The sequence below is a fragment of the Toxotes jaculatrix genome, chromosome 24 (genome assembly GCF_017976425.1).
Source record: "Toxotes jaculatrix isolate fToxJac2 chromosome 24, fToxJac2.pri, whole genome shotgun sequence".
In the NCBI taxonomy this organism is placed as follows: domain Eukaryota; kingdom Metazoa; phylum Chordata; class Actinopteri; family Toxotidae; genus Toxotes; species Toxotes jaculatrix.
The window spans coordinates 8,912,351-8,933,470 of NC_054417.1; the positions used below are offsets into that span (position 1 = coordinate 8,912,351).

The 21,120-nt window shown below is 45.2% G+C and overlaps 1 protein-coding gene across 3 annotated transcripts; it reads left to right on the plus strand.

Moving 5' to 3' along the window:
- The first annotated feature begins 967 nt into the window (after nt 1–967).
- On the plus strand, nt 968–13,328 carry LOC121177630 (insulin receptor substrate 2-like). 3 transcript variants are annotated; one of them, XM_041031907.1, is made up of 3 exons: nt 968–3,897; nt 4,311–4,810; nt 10,841–13,328. In XM_041031907.1, exons 1-3 carry the CDS (start codon nt 1,211–1,213, stop codon nt 10,843–10,845), a joined length of 3,192 nt encoding a protein of 1,063 aa, XP_040887841.1. In that variant the 5' UTR covers nt 968–1,210; the 3' UTR covers nt 10,846–13,328. The 3 variants fall into 3 exon arrangements, with proteins under 3 accessions (XP_040887841.1, XP_040887840.1, XP_040887839.1); XM_041031906.1 differs by lacking the exon at nt 10,841–13,328 and adding an exon at nt 10,414–10,803 and having other exon boundaries at nt 4,314–4,810; XM_041031905.1 differs by lacking the exon at nt 10,841–13,328 and adding an exon at nt 10,414–10,801.
- The last annotated feature ends 7,792 nt before the right edge of the window (nt 13,329–21,120 follow it).

Consider the following 21,120-nt stretch of genomic DNA (forward strand, 5'->3'; position numbering starts at 1 on the left):
CCCAGCCTAACGCAGTCAATCCAAATTGCTTGTTATTTCTCACTGCCTTTGGTGCCTCCTGTGTGAGAGGAAATACAAGTATTTTGTTGTGTTGATCAGAGTTGTGTGGACAAGCATGCAGCATGAGTCTGAGCGGCCAGATGATGGCAGCATTTCTGCAGCTTGTTCTCACACTGAGTCCTCTGACGCATTTGCTTTAGTCATTCCCCCCTCTGTGAGAGGGCTGTTTTTCATTCAACATCAACATTTTGGAAATATGCAGCAAAGTGCAGCATAAGCACAAAAGAAGATCAAATCACAGGCAAAACAAGGTCTTCAAATGTTGATTTTTTTTTTCCCACTGAAAAAGCTACATTTTCAAGAGATAATGACTATAATTATTACCAAATGTAGACACCGCTTTGGTGTCAGAGAGGAGAATAAATGGCGAGGTATTGAAATAGGAAACGCAAGGTTCCAGTTGGAGAGGAATACCCACAGGTTTAAAAATAGGCCACAACACTCCTTATATAACAAGCGGGACGTCAGGGTTGTTTACAGTGTTGCTGCCTGATAAATGAATGGTTACACTCCAGCAATGTGTTGCACATTTCAAATCCTCATTAATCCAAATGGGCTCAGTTTACCTATCAATCACATTCCAAAAAAAAAAAATGGACTATTTGAATGGAGGTATCATTCTACTATATTAAAACAGATTATAACAGCAGCCATGGGAGCAACGGGTGTGTGTTTGTGTATAGCGCTTTAGTTTTACAGTAGGATATACAGGAATTCGTGTTATTCAATGGGCTGCTGATAATTTCTGTTTCTACATCAGAGAGCTGTTAGAAAAGCAGGGGCGGGGTTTGCTCGCAGTGAATTATTAAAGCGGCCAATAGGCAGCGCCTCAGCCGGATGATGGACAGGCACGGCCCCTGCAGGACGCACCGCCCCCCTATGACTCTGTGTTTTATTCTGTTTTTAGAGCAGCAGCGTCACATGTTGTTTTTCTCCAGGATCAGATCGGTCCCTGGTCTGGTCTGGTCCGACTGTACTGTTTCTTCTACCGTGGCGGACAGCGGACACAGATATCGGCGTCTGCTATGGATTAGATACATAAAAAACGGGTTACCTTTAAAGTTTGCTTTTGCTGCGACTTATTGAAAAAAAAAAAAAAAAAAAAAAAAGGACTTTGCTTATCTGGAACTTGAAAGAGAAGTCGGGAGAAATGGCAAGTCCTCCGGCGACGGGAGGACACCTGTTATCTAACGGGACGAATGGGGTGAAGAAGTGCGGGTACCTGAGGAAGCAGAAACACGGCCACAGGCGCTTCTTCGTGCTCCGAGAGCCGACCGATCGCTGTCCTGCCCGGCTGGAGTATTATGAAAGCGAGAAGAAATGGAGGAACAAGTCCGCTGCGAAACGGGTGATAACTTTGGACTCCTGTCTGTGCGTAAACAAACGGGCTGATGCCAAACACAAGCACCTCATCGCCCTCTACACCAAGGACGAGTACTTCGCTGTGGCTGCAGACAACGAGCAGGATCAGGAGAGCTGGTACAGGGTTTTGACTGATTTAATAGCCGAGGGGAAAGTGTACGACAGCCCCGCATCTACCTCCTCTCTAGTGGGCTTTGAGGAGGCCAGTTACGGACTCATTACTCCCGCAGCAGCTGCTTATAAAGAGGTATGGCAGGTCAACTTGAAATCCAAAGGCTTGGGTCAGATCAAGAACCTCACTGGAGTGTACAGGCTGTGTTTGTCCAGCCGGACCATCAGCTTTGTCAAACTGAACTCTGAGACAGCAGCTGTCAGTTTACAGCTCATGAACATCCGGAGATGTGGCCACTCAGACAGCTTCTTCTTCATAGAGGTGGGCCGGTCGGCGGTCACCGGGCCCGGGGAGTTCTGGATGCAGGCAGAGGACTCTGTGGTGGCGCAGAACATCCATGAGACCATCCTGGAGGCCATGAAAGCCATGAAGGAGCTGTCTGAGTTCAGGCCGCGGAGCAAGAGCCAGTCTGCCAGCACGAACCCCATCTCTGTGCCCACCAGACGCAACCTCAACAACCTACCCCCCAGTCAGACGGGCCTGGTGAGGAGATCCAGGACAGATAGCATGGCAGCCACGTCCCCAGGGAGAAAGTTCACATCCTGTCGGATAAGAACGGCCAGCGAGGGAGATGGAAGCGTGACCCGGCCTGTGTCCATGTCCATATCTGTGAATGGGAGTCCCACCAGTCCAAACTCTGGGAATCACCTCAGCAGGTCTCACACCCTCAGCAGTGGACGCACCTGCAGAATGCTAGAGTCATCCTCCAACTTGCATCACAGCCGGTCCATGCCGGTGTCCAACTCCCCTCCAGCCGCCTCCAGCCCCATTAGCATGTCTCCCAGAGGGGGGGCTAGTATCTCCACTCCTGACAAAGCCAGGCGGCCTTTCAGCTGCAGCGCCTCCATCTCTGGCTCCCTCAGCGACACCGGCTTCATGCTGTGTGATGATTACAGCTCCAGCCCAGGTGAACCCAGATTCCTCCCCCTCACCCGCAGTGACACCCCTGACTCCCTGTCCAGCACGCCTCCATCCCGTGACATCAGCGACCCCTGTGGCTACATGATAATGGAGGGAGTGAATGGCAGCAGGTCTGGCGCTGGCGGTGATGGTCTGGCATTTGACAAGGCTTACAGGAAGCGGACGCACTCCCTCACCACACCACGTCAACAGAGGGTGGTGGCACCGCTGTCCTCAGCCTCTCTGGATGAGTACACACTCATGAGGATGGCCCACGGACAGAACTCTCACTCTGCCTCGCCCAAAGTTTGCTACCCCGAGGATTATGGAGACATTGAAATCGGTTCATCCAGGAGCTCCAGTAGTAACCTTGGCGATGATGGCTACATGCCCATGACGCCAGGTGTAGCACCCCAGTCTGGAAAGGTAGACAACTACGTGCCCATGAGTCCCATGTGTGTCTCAGCACCGAAGCAGATTGTGAACCCCAGGGTGCATCCTCAGGCGGCTGCCAGCAGTGGCTACAAAACCAACTCCCCCTGCAGCAGCTCTCTGGAGGACAATGGCTACATGAGAATGTGGTGCGGCTCCAAATCCTCCATGGAGAGCCCAGACAGGCATGGTGAATACATGAACATGTCACCTGGAAACCCACCTCCACTCCAGACCCCCCCTGACTACTACTTGGGCATGATGGCTGGTGAACCTGCATCAGTGAGGTCAGCTTACCAGGCCGGCTCCCTCACGCTACCTGCTAAACTCCAGGCCTCCAAGAATGAAGATAACAGTCAGTATGTGTTGATGAGCCCTCAGAGTTTGAGGCAGAGGGCGGGGGAGTCCGACTATTATTCAGTGATGCAGCCCAGCACGGCTCAGACCTCACCTCTGAGCCCCTCAGTACCCTCACCTGTCAGACACGGCCGGGCAGAGAGCCTGCCCTACAGAGGGAGACTGGGCAGGCCTAATAGGCTATCCCTGGACACCCTGAGGACCCTACCCAGCATGAATGAACACCCCCTGCCTGGAGAGCCCCGGAGCCCTGGGGAGTACATTAACATTGACTTCAGTGGCTCCAGATTCTCCCCTCCCTCCATCGTATCCACAGAGAGCCAGTCTTCATCGCTGGGTTCCAGCGGTGGGGGCCCAGGGAGGTCCTCCCTGACAGACTACATTAATTTGGAGCTGGGCTCACAGTCGCCCAAGGAGGCTGACACTCCTGCTGAGCGCCTGGACACGCTCCCAGTGTTATCCATGTGCCCCTGCTCAGAGGAGGATGGAGTGTACCATCTGGCAAGTGAGAAAGGGTCTCAGGGCCTCGGCAATGAGGTGAAAAATGACTACACTGAGATGACATTTGGGATGACCAGCTCTCCTCCACAGCTTGTTCCTCAGAGCACAGCAAGGTATGTGTATCAGTGTTGGGAGGGAGCAGTTTTTCTGATTTACATAAGTTATTTCAACTGTCTGGTTATATGATTTATCTGAAAAGAGGAATTCAGTTATGGAAGAACAGCTCACAGGCATTTTAATTCCTCTGCATGAATAAATGTACATTTTTACCCAATGAATAAATGTATGTGTTCAGTACATTATGAAAACTGTTAAGGTGAATCCAGGTCTAAGCCACCATCCTTGAGAGATGGAGATGGTGGAAGCAAGAGGCAGATCAGGATTTCAAAGTTGGGATGTGAATTATGCAAAAGGAGCCAAGACTCAACGTCATGTAAATGTCCTTAATATTTCTCTGACTTCAGAATGAAAATTAAAGCTACATTATTATTATTAAATATATCTCCTATTTTTAATATGGTTCCAGCAGCCAGAGCAGCAGGGAGAGGAGGCTTTCTCTGGAGGACCAGGGAGTCCCTCAAGGCATTGGGGTCTTCCTGCTTGGAGCCAGCTCTTCCTCCACAGTGGACCCCGACTGCTCGGCCAAGGTGATCCGAGCCAATCCGCAGGGACGTCGGCGCCACAGCTCTGAGACCTTCTCCTCCACCGCCACAGTGACTCCGGTCTTCCCCTCCTTTGCCCGCGCTGACATGGTGAAGAGGCACAGCTCGGTGGAGAACATCTCGTCCCGGAGCAGCGAAGGCTCTGACGAGGAGTATGGCAGCCCGGTGAACCAGCAGAGCTCGGCCGGGTACCCGAACGGACTGAACTACATCGCTTTGAACCTGCTGGACAACAGGAACGTGGAGAAATGTGAAGACCTGGTTGGCTTCAAACCCACCAGCAGCTGCAAAGGGGGTATCAATGGATTACACAGCACACCATATGTCTGTTTGGGATTCAAGGAGGCTGCAACCACTGCCAAAGGTGAGTGAGTCTGACGTTAGATGTTTTACTGCAAAACAAACTAAACTTTTAACTTTCAGCTCCTGCTGCTGAAGAAATTTAAACTCCTGTTAATTGAAACAAATGACCAAAACAGTTTGGCTTTACTGTATGAATCGAGAGCTGTCCTGTAAAGTCGACAGGATGAACGCAAACTTGCATTTCCTCTAGATTCAAATTCAAACTGGCTCCAAGGATTTCAAAGTGCATAAGAAGGTGGTACTGATGCTGCATTCAGGTGCCTTTCCTAAGCTCCTACTTCTGAATACTTACAGATCCTGTAACACAAATCGCACATTTGCGTCTACAACAACAACAAAAAAAGAAAAATAAACAGAGTTTGTTGAGCGTCAAAATGAAGAGGAGAGTTGAAGTCATTCTGTATATTTCCTTCACTGCCTTTTTGGATCGTTCATATTTGGTAAACCCACTATTTCCCACAACATGTGAACGCATCACGAGGCTGCTATGAAACGTGACCAGGCTGAGAGCTCTGAAGTAAACAAGCACCATGACAGAGCAGGATGCTGCCTCGCTGCTGCTGTTGTGGGCTGTAGTTACCAAAAATACACAAATGGACTTCAGCATTCCACCAACGCTTATTATGAATGAAAGTTTTTTGTTTAAAACTTAAAAAGAAAAGATTTTTATCAGCCTTCAGTAAATTCATAGTAATTAAATAGTTCCTTATTAAGTCTGTAAAAGTGCTTTACTATGGCTTGTTATTAGCAGTAATGCTGCTGGTAATGCCACAGGAATGCCTCAAAGCTGACAGATGAGGCTTCCTGTCAGTTGTAATGTCACACGGAGCTGTGGGCATTTCCGGCTGTTGTTTTTCAGTTGGGTAGGCATTAGGATGTGTTGCACATCGATCTGACCTCTCTAGACCCCTCGTTCCCACCATCCTGTGATCAATACCTTGTCCCAGAATATCCCAATGAACAAAATAAAGCTGCAGCGTGGGACACCGGACGGTGTAAACAAACATCACAGGGACGTCAGAATGTTGACATTAAAGTCAAGTTTGACCCTCTGTCCCCACGCCGTTTATCAGACACAGTGAGCTCACATGTGTTTGTGAGCACATAGTGGTGGGTGTCCGTGTGCATGTGTGTTGGAGGAGGTGGATGGGGGTGGCTGCCTGACATGTGAGGCCCTGCACAAGTGGATATGTGTGTTGTGTGTGTGACCTTGTAGGCAGCGAGGGAAAACAACAAAGTGGGCGAGTTGCTATGCGGCCATCAGGTAACTGGATGTCACGGTCCACATTCCTGGCAGAGCGGGTTTGAAAGGCTGCTGTGAGAGGGGCCTGTTTTTGTCCCCGGCTCCAGGCCATTTCAATAGAAAGTGGCTTTTATTTCACCACAAGGCCCCTGTGTGTGGACAGAGAAGTTATATTATGTTTCCATTTGAACACACGGGGCAGAAAAATGCTATAAAAGTTATTATTATTTACACAGTCAGTGGCGTTCTGGTATATAAACAGGAACATGGAGTTGCCCCCACAGTAAGGAAAATCAATAATTTTCCCAGAGGAGCTTTAATTTATGCTCTCTTTAAATTTACAACAGTGTTACATCTATGGCAGTGACTTATACATGACTGATCCTTTCTGAAATTTCATTTGCTGCAAAATGACCAACGTGCTTGCACGATTGTTTGTTGTTATCTTTTAGCGTGTGCGTGTTCTGCGCTCATGTTTTGATGCGAGTGCAAATATTTTTACGGTGCTAATAAAGCCTGTTGAATGTAAGAGAGAGAGGCTAGAGAGAGAGAGAGCGAGGGAGGGAGGGACATAAGAGTCAAGCACATACATGTGGACTCTAGCACGTACTCATGCAGAGCAGTCAGGGTTGTTTTTTTTCCTCTCAGGGATCTTTTTTTTTTTTTTTTTCCAGTGGCGTAGCTTGCATCCGTGAACACTTGGCAGAGATGTGCAGAGAGAGCGAAAGTGAGAGATTGGCCTGTTTTGTTTTCCAGTGCTGCTTGCCTGTTTGTGGGAGAGCGAATGAATGCGTGCATAATGGGGCAGGATGGCACGTGCACTCCGCTGCCCTTCTGCCTCATTAGGCTGTTCACTTAGCAGAAGTAAGACAAGCAGAGAGGGGGGGAGATGGAGCACAGCCGTGTATGCTCAGTTGAAAGAGCAGGGGAGGGACTTAGGCTTTTTAAAGCAACAAACAAACTCATTGGTGAGGCCCTCTTCAACCAAGGTTCATTCTGGGAGCGCAGGAGCCCAGGATCGCAGACCTGATCGCTTGTTTACAGAAAACTGTGTGGTGACGCTGGGTGAAGGAGGTTAAAGTGCACTACGGGGTTTTTTTGGCGCCAGGTCCCTCTCGCGGAGGGCTTTAATTACGTATCTATCAGGACGTAATGGTGGGTCCCCTGGACCAGGACCCAAAAGTCTGCAGGTTTTCTCTCCAGCCAAACACCACCACCCCTTGACCCCGCTGATTAGTTTACTCCTCTGAGTGAAATGCAGTTTGGCTGGAATGAAAACCTGCTGACTCTCGGGTCAGGGTAACTGATTGAATGCCACCGCTCTGGAGGAAGATGTGGCTGTTTGTCAGGATCAAAGTACCGCTTAACCAGTCGGCCCTAACTGCCCCACGGAATTTAGCATTTGCCCCTCAGACCCATGTGACAGCCCCCTCGGTGTGAAACGTGACTGGCCCTGCTTCCAGTCAACATAACCCTGCTATCATAAGCTGTTGACAGCTGGATATGTTCTTTTTTTCTTTGCTCCACCTAGAGTCAGCTTAAACGCCTTAATGCCCGGCATAAGGGTCAGGTGTTTGTTTACCTCTTGTTTTGTCGGCGGGCCAGCCCATGTGACTCTGAGGCGGTGTTTACCTCTGCCTCAGCCCAAGCTGCCCGTCTCCTCTAGCGGCTCTGGCTAGCCGCAGCTCAGCCAGGTGGATGTTCTGTACCAGACCCAGATTAGCCAAGTCAGCCGTCTGTGTTTCCACCTCCATGTCTGACTAATACCTTTATCTGACAGCAACAACCAGCTCCTGCTTCCTCTGTGACGATTCAAACAGCTTGATTAACAACAGTCAGATGATTCTTACTACAGTTGGACTATATCAGCTTGCTGATGTATTTATTGGATGGCGTTTTAAATGGAGTGGTTATAATTTCATCATCAGGCATCATAGTGGGCAGAAGATGGGGGAAGAAGGAGAGTTAAAAAAAAAAAAAAAGACAAAAAAAAGGGGTAAGTGGGCTCCAAGACCGAGGGAGTCCTGCTGTGACACTGCGAGTCCCTCCTGAGTGCTAGTGGCAGATGGCCGCTCTCCGGAGGGCAAGTGTGTGAGAGTGTGTATGCGTAGTTCGGGGGGGGGGGGGGGGGGGTAGAATAGGGGGTTAAACACCTGCCACTCTTCTCTATGTTCACACACATGCAAACACTCATTACACCGATTTCCCTGCCTGTGCCCACACTAGCATGTAAACATATACATACTACTGCGTGCCTCTCATGCACACACACATACACACACACACACACACACACACACACACACACCTACTCAGTATCCTTCCACTAATGACAGCCCACCATCTGCTGCGCCCACAGGCTGCAGGGAGCATGACCATCAGCAGTGAGTGAGTGTGTGTGTGTGTGTGTGTAATTCGTCGGCCAGATTAGAGGCATTCGTGTCCATCTACTCAAATCCTGCTTCCTCTTAACGTCATTCAGTCGGCAGTGTTGCGAGTGATGTCATCGCAAAGATGATGCGGCGGGGTAGATCCAAATGCACCAAGCGACTGCCAGCGACCGCTACGTATATATGTTACGTGCAGTGTTCTGCGATGCAGAAGGGGCAGCGGGCGAAGGAGTCAAGTTGCGCAGCCATGCATCCCTAACCCGCTCTGAGCATGCTCAGTAGATGAGGCTGTCATAACGCGGTGTGTTTTGACTCAGAGAGGGAAGAAGGAATTGGAGATGAGACCTGTTTTCAAATCCTAACTCATAAAACACACACACACACACACACACACACCACTCAGAGTCTCATCTTACATCATCGCTCCTCTCTCTCCTCACTTCCCACAATTTCTGATTTTCTACATGTTCCATTTTGTTCTGACGTTTGTGGAATTACTCATAAAGGTGACACCTTTTTATTTTAGCCATCAGCCAGATTGTTCAGTCCATTGTTGCTGCGTCCCTGCACACCATCTCCAACTAACACAGGCACACAAGTTAAACGGTTCATTCACATCCACAGCAGAGCTACACCGAAGCTGAGATCTTGCAAACATAAAGCAGTGCAAATAGCCAAAGCAGGAAATCCAGAAATGCCATGTTACTTGATATATAGAGAACAAACATGCACACGTAACACCACAGGCTCCTGTGTCAGAGTTTCCAGGCAGCGTGTGTGTGTGTGTGTGTCATGGCACAGGGAGGAGGGGGGCTAAAGTAGGCCGGGATGTTCCAGACAGAAGCGCTAGCTGCTAGATAACTGCGTGGCCAGCGTTCCCCACATTTACCCAGCCACGGCTCCAGATGAGATTACAGCCTCTGCAGGCGAGATTAGACGGCCAGGGGTAGATCAGCGAGAGCCAGCGGCTACTCCACTGACAGCAGCTGGGGAACGCACGATGCAAAGTGTTGGCATTTGTCCGCTTCAGCAGGTCCAAAGTTTTTATTGTTATCGAGCACAAATCAGGCTAAAGTGAACAGAAATCTAATTGGAAATCATATCTGGGTGGCACTGAACACAAATGTACGCTTTCAGCTATGAGTTATAATGTATAACATCAACCAAACAATAATATCTCAGTTATCAGATGTTGCTCTGTGGATTTGTTCCCAGAAATTGAGTCAGTATATATGTCCAAGTGAGTTCTGGATGTTTTTAATCGGAAATTATATAAGATACTGGGACTTATCTTAGGATTTAGTGACTTAACATCCCTAATGTCCTCAACTGCCCTTCATCCTTCTCTGTTTATCACTTTTAGAACGTTAAAAAGATCTATAAAAAGATCTAATGATGATACCCCTGAAGAGGAAGTGTAGAGAGATTTAAAATAGTGTTTGCCTTGATGTGTGCATTGGGTGACAGCTCCAAAAATGGCAGCTTTTCAGGAATTAAGAAAAACAGCCTTGCTTTCAGCCTGACCGCTGCACATTTTTGAGGTTATCCAACGGCTTTTTAAAGAGTTTCATCAGCCTTACAGTGATAGAAGTGTCCCAGCCCAGTAACCATGTAATCCTTGTGTGGTTTTTTCATGACACATGCACTGCAGTGAGGATATCGTCCTCCTGAAAGCCAGCAACCTAGCGCTTGTCTCCTTCATCCCTCCTACACACCCGTCCCACACACGTTCAGTTGTGCAGCCCCCTCCCCGGCCTTTCACTGCTGGACGCTCTTCCTGGAAACGTCCAGTTGACCCAGTGTCCCTTTCACCACTTGACCACCATCCTGACTTCAAGTAAATCCTTCCCTCTGTGTGCCTGTGATGTCGCTTCCCCCTCCTCTACACACACACAGACACACACTGACAATTAACAATATTTGTTGTAACATAAAGGCAGCCCACCGTCTCTCTCTGTTTGTATAATTCAGATCAGAGATGCATCAGCTACACACACTGCCACTGCTGCTAACTGGTCCTCCTCTGTTCAGCATGTGTCCATAGCAACACAGCAGCGCGACAAGAGACCCCAACCCCCATCACTCCACATCCCAGATTATGTAATTACGACCGTTGCCGACCAGCCTCCCACAAACACTTTGCTCCAAGCTGATGGACGTGCACCACATATGCATTTAATTTTTTACATGTCAAAAATGTGAGTAAAATTCGCTTGACAGATGCAAATGGCTACAAATGCTCATCCAACAGTAGTTAATAGTATGTGACTGGGACAGAACATGAGATTATGTGCACGAGTCAAACCGCTGTTGGCATGTCGTGAAATAAGTTAAACTCCTTTCTTCTCAGATATGTCCACTAACTATGTTTTTTTCTCTCTCTTGTCATCTCTTTCAGACTGAGCGACTTCTCTGTCCTCTGACTTGGCGTCATCACAAACCTGCTGCTGCTCGATTTAAAAAAAAAAAAGAAAAAAAAAAAGAAAACAACTTTGTCCTTCCATCGGGCTCTGTGGCCCTAAAAGACTGTCTGGACTCTCAGCAACACACACACGGAGAACCACATACACACACTTAGGAAACAAGCATGTCACCATCTATGCATGTCGTGAATTTGCTAAAAGCAAGACAGGTGTGTGTGTGTGTTTGTGTATGTGTGGGGGCATTGGTGGATGTGTGCGTGTTGTGTATTGGTGCGTCTCATGTTCCCTGCGCTTTCAGAGGCCATTTCTCCTGTGACCTAAATTTTTTTGGCTCAAGCACAGAAGCAAAGATAGTCAGACAATAACAAAACTCTAATGGTACCCAGATTCTATTTATTTACTTTACGACCACCTGTATGTGCGCGAGTGTGTGTGTTTCTGAGAACGTGTGACCACGTATGGTATGTCAGTGGACAATGAAACCTACTATAGAAATGGCCCAGGGAGCAAGGATACCAAGGTACACTGAGTATATAACTATATTTAGATTAGATATTTTATTTATTTTTGGAAGATGAATGTCTGATAAGACCTACCCAATGCCTTAATGTCTATACTGTCCTTATGTTTTCTATGAAATGACAGATAAATATTCTATTACAGTAAGTCTGTTTGGACCTACATCTCTATATTGCTATTCTCTTGTGGAAAGTAAAAAGCCTAGTTTACCATTTATTTCAGAAATGTACAGTACAGTGGGGCTGCTCGAGATCTGATTTATCGTATTGATATTAAAGTATTTTCTTAATTAATAATTTCTTATTTATTCTAACCTAGTTTATTTTTTTGTCCAATCAAAACGCTGGACTTAAAGAAATATATTTCTAAATGTCTATAAGAGTTCTGCATGTCTTTGTAACTCAGCTCAGACCCCACAACACCAGGCATCTGAATGCACTGTACCTCCCACAGTTCCTCAGTCACTTGAGCCTGAAAACCTCACACACTCCTACCTTCAAACCTACAGCCTGTTTTGTTTTTTTAGCTCGACGCAGGCTGCCCTGCTGTGATATCATTTGACGGTACAACTGTCTCGTTGAGGTGACAATGGAGGGGGGTGGAGCCGACAAAAAAAATATCAAGGTTGGGGCGCACGATCCAGGCCGGTTTCTGGTCGACGAGTTAAGGGGGGAGAGGTGTCTGCAGTGCTGCACGAGCGCTGAGGGAAGGGAGTGAAACAGAGTAGTAGGAGAAGAGAGGCCAACAGCCACATCTGGCACCATCATGGAGGTTCACTGGAGAATCAGCTGTCTGGAAAATGTAACTATATGGCAGACAGCATAAAGAAATTAGAGCTGTCTGAAGAGAATTATGTAATGTTACGAGTTAAAGTAAGACTATGTAACTGCATAAGCATGCAACAGCTATTTAACAGTTATGAGATGATGCTAATGCTAAAACACAGTGTAATAGATTTCTCCCTTTAAACGTCACCAACCTCCAAAATGGCTGCCAGGGGATTTGCCACCTGAAAGCCCTCGATCAACATCCTGACTGTGTGGTCTCTGCATCGTCCACTGTGCTGACTCCAACTGGCTCGCTGCCCCTTTAGTGTACATTAGATTGTATAACTTTTAACCAAGTCTGAATGTATCGCTGAGCTGGTGGGAACGCCACAGAAACATAATGTGGGGAAACGGTTCTGACGGAGTTGAATAACATTGGAGCTGTGCCACACTACTGTGGTATCTATTTATCTTCAGAGTCTTGAATGTGTATATTGTGTACATAGAAAGAGTTTAACTAAAAAAAAAAATTATTGAAAATACATAGAGGACTTAGATTTTACCTATGTTGCGATGATATCCCTGTGTAAAGACTTTGTCTACCGATTTTTAAAAAGGGGATGGGCTTTTTGCTTTGGGGCTGTACAGTGTATTGTATGCTTTTCTCCCTCACAGTCTCTGTGACTATAAAAAAAAAAAAGTCTGTCTATTTTATTATAGAGATCTCTTTGCCTTGTCGACACACTTTACCTAATGGCATATGCAATAGTGACATGAATACAATCTAGTTTACAACCGTGGAACCAAATGTAACATTGCATCAATGATTTTTTTTTTTTCTTTCTGTGACGAACAGAGGCTGTTTTTGCTCCTTGTACATTTCTCTTTCTGCCAAGTGGTTTGTTTTCATCGCTGGGAACTTTGTTCTTGACATGTCTCAAAGCGCTCTCCCCATTTCCATGTCCATGGACAGATTCTTCTTTCACGGACGGATCTTGGACTGACTCAGTTTGAATGTGTCGTCGTCTTCCATTGTACATAGAACAATATACTGTTTATTGTGATGCTCACGAGAGATGATAATAATGATTTATAAATTCTGGTAGTCAAGTATTGCTTTCGTCTGTATTGATTATGGATAGCAACCTACAGAAATAAATGAATTTATTTAAAGAGGTACAACTTTGCTGTCATTGTTTTATTTCCACATGTAATGTTTCATGCAACCTAAATGCATTTCTTCTCCACACATTGTTATCATAAAGTTATTATAATAATTATTTAAAAAAGTGTGGAATTATCTTTATCCAGCAGTGTTGGAATTTTGTTATTTTGACTTTAAAATATTTTTTAGTATCACTTTAATTTCTTCAGAAGTCTCTGACATAAATTGATTTAATAACATATCAGTCTGATCTGACTTAACTATCTTCTTCCTCGCCTGCTGGAATATCAAGCATTTGGCACAGAGTCAAACAGCCTCCTGACTGTGTGTCAAGAGAGGAGGATATCCTACCTCCATCCTGTGGAGAGTGAGGAGCTGAACTCTCCGGCCGACACTTTCTCTCTCTCTCTCTCCCTCTCTGTAAGTGTTTTTATTGCAGACGGAGGCTGAGGCAGGAAGCTCATACTGAGCCAATGACTTCCTGCCAAGCCACGCGTCTCCAGAAAAGACTGTAGTGAGTGCAGGGAGGTCAGGAGGTTCGAATCATGGAGTAAACAACACATTTCACCTGTCTCTGTCTCCCACACGCTCACATGCACATATCGGGAACTGTCACACAAGAACTTATTAGATATAATAAGATATTGATTATAAGATATTGACGAGGTTACATGTCTTATAATTGGTTACTTAATACTGGCTAAATTAAGGCACTGAGGCTTTAAGAGTCAGAACCCATAAACTGCCATTGTTACATTTAGTGTTAGTGAGATATAAAGACTGTACTGAAGGGTAAAGAGACTCTGACCACTGACCATGCTTATGTGACATACAGCTCACTTATAACCAAAATGAGCTGCAGTAACTATGGTGATCCTGACTTCTCCTCTCGCTCCATCATCATGATGTAAAACATTAGCATGTTGGAATTATCAGCATGAGCCTCACTGAGCTACTCGCTCTCTTCACAGTGACCAATAATCCTCCTCTTTCTTCTCTTGTTGGAACATCTTTTGTCATGTAGGCCTGTGGTAAATCAGTCTCTTGTTTTTTTGTGAAGCATTCAGGATACCACTGCTCCCATTCTACACATAGCAATTTAATTGGGCGCCTTGGGTCTCACCCAGAGTGTCCCCCTTGAATATCCCACTCTCACAATGTGATCATAATGCAGCTGTGCCACTTTAATATTCTCAAGTTTAAGTTAGGCTTCCGACTCTCCAGTACAGACACAAAATGAATACACGCACACACACACACACACACACACAAGCAGCCGCTGAGGGCACACCTCTAGCTGGTGTGTATTAATTAGCAGTATGACACTGTCAGTGGGGGCTTTGCTCTGCTGCCAGGCAGAAACCAGCCTTACATAAGACCCCACCACCAAGCCACCAGGAGGGACACAATGTTCCTCACCCCTCTCTGCACCGACTGTCTGTCTGAAAAAAAAAAAAAAATCCCTTTCTCTTCCTTTTTTCTTTAATGAAACCTGCACAGGCACATTTCTGCTCCAAAGGCAAACCACAGGAGAAGGACGCGAAAACAGAAATCTTTGCTGCGTGATGCTTTTGTTGTCTCCGGTTGTCAAACAAAAAGAAGGACAGCTTGTTATACAAACTGAGTCAGGGAAGTGAATTTCTCAGACTCGAACAATAACAGTTACGGGTTCCTAAAATACAGTTTACAGGATGCTCCTTTGAAGCAGTTGTGTGCGACTGTGTGTGTGTGTGTGTCTATCTGGTCTATTCCTGGATGCCCTCAATTATTCCCAAATTTAGAATCACATTCACAATCACATGCTTGTACACACACGCAGACAAGCAAGAAAGAATTCATCATGGCTGTGATACTGGAGCCACGCAATCTGCACCATCATCACACGATTTGGAAGTTTTACTCAAACTTATGACTTTTTCTACAAGTCTTTGAATATAAGGAAACTTCCAATTTCAAGTTTCATGCATAACTTTCCAAAGTTTGTCTGTAAAGACAGCAGAAAGTGGATCTGTTTATTTGATTACACATGGGGATGTGCAAACATTCCGCAAGCACTTTCCGAACATGCATGTGACAGCTGATTTTTAATTCCATATTTTATTTGATTGGATATTTAGATTTTTTTTTTTCACTATAACACAAATATGTTTTTCTCTAGGATTTTGATCTTTGAATTATGTGAGGAATGATCTTCAGCAACCAGCACCAGGTCTGATGATGTGTACAGGGTAACAGTCACGTATGTCCGTTTTGAAACCTGTCATTCATGGGAAATTGGTCGGATAAGCAGGTCATCTGCACTCATGACACTGCATAAGTATCTCCACGAGAAACTAAACCCGTAACCAGCTCCTGATTTGTTAGTGCCTCGATCAGAGGACGGCCAAACTGGAAAACATCAGGCGAAATTGAACTTTAAACAGCAATTCTCCTTACAGTATGGACTCGATGCACCCTGATGTACTGTACATTAGAACAGCATGTGTGGTATGCACCGTAGATTACAAGCATGTGAGCCGCTTTTATGGAGCGAATAGCTGCTCCTTTGGCAACCTCGTCCACCCTGTGCTCCACTGGGCCTCCCCTGCCAGCTTGCTGCCGTGCTGTGCTGTGGCTCTTGAGGGGATTGAGAGTCGCTGGCCCCATTATTTCTCCCTGAATCAGCCTAAGGAGGGTTTCAGTCGGGCTCACTGAACTCCGCCACACAGCAGCAGCAGGGCGGAGCTGTGACCCACTTACACTAGCCAGCTCTGGCTCTTCACAGAGGAGACAACAGAGGCACACAGCTCTGTTGATCCCACATGAATATATAACATACTGACATATATTTTTTAACACAATACTAAAATCGAATACTGGTTTGAATATATAGATTCTGTCATACAAATAAAGAAGCTTTAACCTATGTTAAAAGACCATATGGTCCTTCATGTGCTGGCCACCATGCCACCATGTTAGCCTTTCTGAAAGCTAAAATATGCTATAAGCTACTGTACGTTTGCTAGTGCTCTCTATGTCTATATGTCATTATTATTACACTATTAAAGACAAAGCATGCAAATCTCCATATAAGACTCGGATAAGGTAAAAATTCAAAACCTGAATATTACGTAACTCCAGCTGTTGGGATATTTCAGCCTGGATCACAGTGACAGACCAAGAGCCATGTTGCTGACACAGCTAAAAATGACATAGTTGGTCCCGTAGTAGCCTTTTTCAGTGACGTATATCAGCAACGCTCCGGTTTGTAAAACGCAGTTGAAATACAAAGAAGAACCTTGTAACGAGCCTTGAAGTTTGCAGGTTGTAAAGTCGGAAAGGGCAACTGGTGAGGCAGCATCGCTCATTCCTGGAAGAAGGATGAGTGCTATAGGAAGTTATTAGTCATGTTGTCAGTAACTCTGTACTGCCTTCACGAACAGCCTACAGTCTCATTAGGTCTCTCTCCTGGAGCGACAGCAGCCCTCTAAGATACGTGAAGGTCAGCAGGTCAAAGGTCAGCAGGTTCAGAGAGAAGACATGAATGCAGACCTGCTGCATTCATGTCTTCTCTCTGAACCTTTTTTGGCTTTTATCAGTAGTTAGTTATCGTTTTTGCATTATGATGCGTCACTTTTGTTCATGAAATTCTTGCCAGAGAAAGTTTGTGGTTTCAGCTCTTGGATATTTCAAAACTAACGGACCACACGTGGCAACACTGCTACGCGTGCCCACTCAGTTTAACCCAATCCAATGTGGAGGATTACATTTAATAATCACTGGTACACAAAAAGTTCTCAAAATCTTTGTGTTGTCTGGATTTTTATCTGGCAGCTAAGTCAAAAGAAAACTACCACAGTGCACATTTTTGTCTCTGATAGAGCCTGTACATGTGAGACTGTGAGTCAATGGAGAGCTCAAGTCTCTACAGCTCTGTGTCTCTTGGTCCATGGCATTCAGACTCCACGTGTTTGGACAGCATGTGGAGCCCTGGTCCCGCCCACTGCTCACAAACACTCCTGCTGCTGTTTACCACGCTGGCAGTGGAGTGGAAGACTCCAGCCTGCCAGTCCACACGCCGTCTTATCAGCCGACACTCTCTCACAGCCCGTAAACATGTTTTGCGAAGGAAGTTCTTGGGGAAAACACTGCTGTAAAAGAGCCAAACATAAGTTGCCTCATATTTTTGTGTCTCTGATGAGCTGGTATGATAGCTAGTGGACAGACAGCAAATGATGCAGGCACCATTGTATGTCAGTTTACTGTTTTGGAGTTAAACAGATCACAGCCTATGTGACCTGACCAGCCTGCAGGATGGATTTCTCCCATGCTCCCCTACTTCTGTTCATTGCAAAACATGACCTGGGCCCGATTACATCATGCTTGAAACCTTATTCAGTCTGGAATTGTAGTTTCTTAGAGCAAAGGGCAAAGCAGCTCTGGAGGAGGAATTCATCTCATTAGTTGGGTTAAACCTCATAGGGCAGAGCCAAAAATGCAAGAAGTTTGGGGAAATTAGCAACAAAGGAAGTTACAAAATTGGTCTCGGTGCATGCTAAAAGCTAGCGCGGCTAGATCAGTAAAGTTGTCATGTCTCTATTTGATATTTTTATCCTTTGACGGCTAATTCACGGTGCATTATGTGATACAAATAGTTTGACATTTTTTGGGAAATGCTGCAATTTGCTTTCTTGCCCTGAGCTGCTGATACCACTCCTATATCTGTCTGTTACAGGTGCCATGAGGAGGTTAGCTGGAAGCAGGTTAAAACACCTAGTCCAGATTAGTCCAAAGTCCCTCCCTGTCAAACCACATATTTCACACTTTTAAAGTTTACAAGATAACTCGGGAGCATCAGCTCGTTTGAAACTTGATCTCCGTCTGTCATATGTTTTCGTGTTCGTCTGGATGAGGAAAACAGGCTAGAAAAAGCCTGGGATCCTCAGATCGCCGACTTCCATGAGCCACTGCAGGCCTCAGGCTGAGCATGTGAACACACACTGGTCGCGCTGACCAATGAAAGGCTTGCTAATAGCTAACATGCAAATCCACAGTCTGACTACAATGGTGTCACCTTTACTCTGCTCTGCACATATAGAATTTGCATGACCTTTAAATGCTCAGAGGATGATGTTTAAAATAATTTACTGCACGCCCTCAGGCTGTTTAAATGGAATCCTGATAGTTATTTGTTGAGAGTGGCTTGAAGCTATGAGCCTCTGAAAGATAAATACTTTCTCCAGAGAATCCAATACTACCTTAAGATTCTGAGACTCTCTAAGTTTCTAAACTGATGTCTTTAAGCGTGCATAAATTTGCTTACTTTTCATCATGTGATGCTGTTTTTCTGCACTGCATCTCTCTCTGATTAATCCAGAACAGGATTCATAGTGCAGCGTGTTCCTAAATGAAACACTGCTGGTCCCATGAAACACACAAAGTACAGCTGAGGCCGGAGATAAAGTCATTAGGTCGATAAAAATATTTAGTCATAAATCAGTCTACGGAACCAAATCTAATTTTGTCCTAATGATGCTGCTGAATATGGGACCATGAATGTGCCTACCGAATATCACAGCAAGTCATCCAATACTTGTTTTGACATTTAAATAAAGGGCAAAAATGTAAACCCACTGGTGGCGCTAGAGGAAAAGTGAGGGTAGGATTCATCCTCCTGAGACCATGACTACAGCTGATGAGATATTTCAGTCCAATACACCAGCCAACGTAAACATCCCTAGAGCCTATGACTAAACAGGTTGAGGACCACATTAAGTCTTTATGTTATTAAATCCCTTATTTAACATGAAAAGCAGACATAGTTATTTCCTGTAACTATACAAAGCTCTTTAAATTCATGGAAAAGCAGCAGAGAAATGCAAAAAATCCATCACACACTGTTTTCTCTCTGACACTTAATCCACACGTGTCAGGAGACACAGCCTCTGCATGACATCGGAGTTTTAAGCACGGCATTTTCCGCCACAATCAAAAACCAAAACACGCAAGGCGAGATTAGGAGTTATAGTGACTTTGATGTACAAATACGGCCATGCACACAAACCCTGATGGCTTATCCGTGTTTCCAGCTGTGTGTGTCTGACCTTTACTGCCTGACAGTAAACAAAATGAAAGACACACAGGGCTTTAAAGAGACTGTTAAAGCGAATTTTTACACCTTCCTCTGTGTGATCACAGTTTGTTCTCTTTGTTCCATTCTGCATTAATGTAGCTTTAAATAACTGTCATTTATAATATTTTGAAACCTTATTGCTGTGCTAATTGTGTGGGCTGGACAATACACTTCGTACTATTGATGCATTCAGGCATTTCTGAGCAACGACGTGGCGTGCCTCAGTCTCTGGCCGAGCGTGGCTGGCAGTGATGCTAACAGGTCCTCTGTAATGGAGGAGGATGCTGTTTCAGAGCGGAGTCAGTGAGACACTGATGCTAATGAGGCATTAGCTTAAGCCTATAATGCGGAGCATGGCAGTTTAACATTGAGGCTGGCCCTCAGCGCACAACCAATCTGACTCACTGGATTTGGGATGATACCGCTGGTGACCTAAAAGCTACAAAAACTCACTGTTCACATCGTCTTAATGCAACATTCAGATTGTTTTTCATAGAACCATGCATAAACCTTTTGTCCATCTAAATTCCTTCTGCATTACTGTATTGCATTACATGCTGTAGTAGTATCACTACCACTACTTTTGATCTGGATTATTTGGGCATGGAAATGGCCAAATTCAGACCTAATAAGTATGAGCACAAAAACTCAGCAGCATGTAGCTTCAATCTAAATGTTATTGTATCTATTAGCATTAAGAAAACCAATCAATAAAATACATTCCATCTCAAAATTGTGGTTTTATAACATTAACACAGTAGCTAGATTGCTACGATCTGAAGAGCTCTACATGCATATCTTTTCAATGCCAGAACAACTTTGTGAACAACATTTTTTAAAAAGCTGTATTTCAGGTGGGTGAGGGCTGTATAATCTGACCTACAACAATGTTAATTCGCTGCTCACAGTATTTGAACTTGCTCCAAAAAAAAAAAAAAAAAGTCAAAGAACAAATGAAATGCATCTGTTCTGCCTGGGAAACGAATAGCATGCTATACTGTGTCGACCCTCCAGACATGCAGAGTCCAAATCCCCATACATTACTCTAATCTCATCTCTGTAAATATATTAGGGGGAATCCTGCATCTGTAAAGGAGATCTGTGAAACCAGCACCTGAGCCTCCTCTTAGCCTTTAGGTTAAACACCTACAAAATGTGATTTGTGTCAGTATACATTAAAGCCTTAACACTATGGGTAATGCTTAAATGTGGATGTCAGCATGCGGACCATCTGTGTATTTAACATTAATGTAATCAGCTTGTTGTCTTGTAATATAACCTGTCTGCTTGTGTCTGCTAAAGCCTGTTTTCATGTTTCTTTAACAGCACCGGGTCTGAGTCTGAGCCAGGTTTCCCCTCAGGGTACAATAAAGTTTATCTTATCTTTCCATTAGAGCAAGGGTGCTGTGTATGAATGAATGAAGATAGGAATTATTTCATGCTCGCTCCTGTTAGAGGGCAGGCTTCATGTGGATCTCTCAAATTCCTCCTTAAATCCAGATTTTTTGTGAACTTTTCTCTGAACGTCTTTGTACTCCATGCTCTGCCAAATGAGGAAAAACATCTAAATCCATCTACTCAGAGTCTAAAACAAACTCCTGGCATTTAACCTTTTACCAGCCACAGTTTCAGCTGCAGGACACAACAACATATTTTCTTGAACACTGTTTGTACATGAATCGCTACACACAT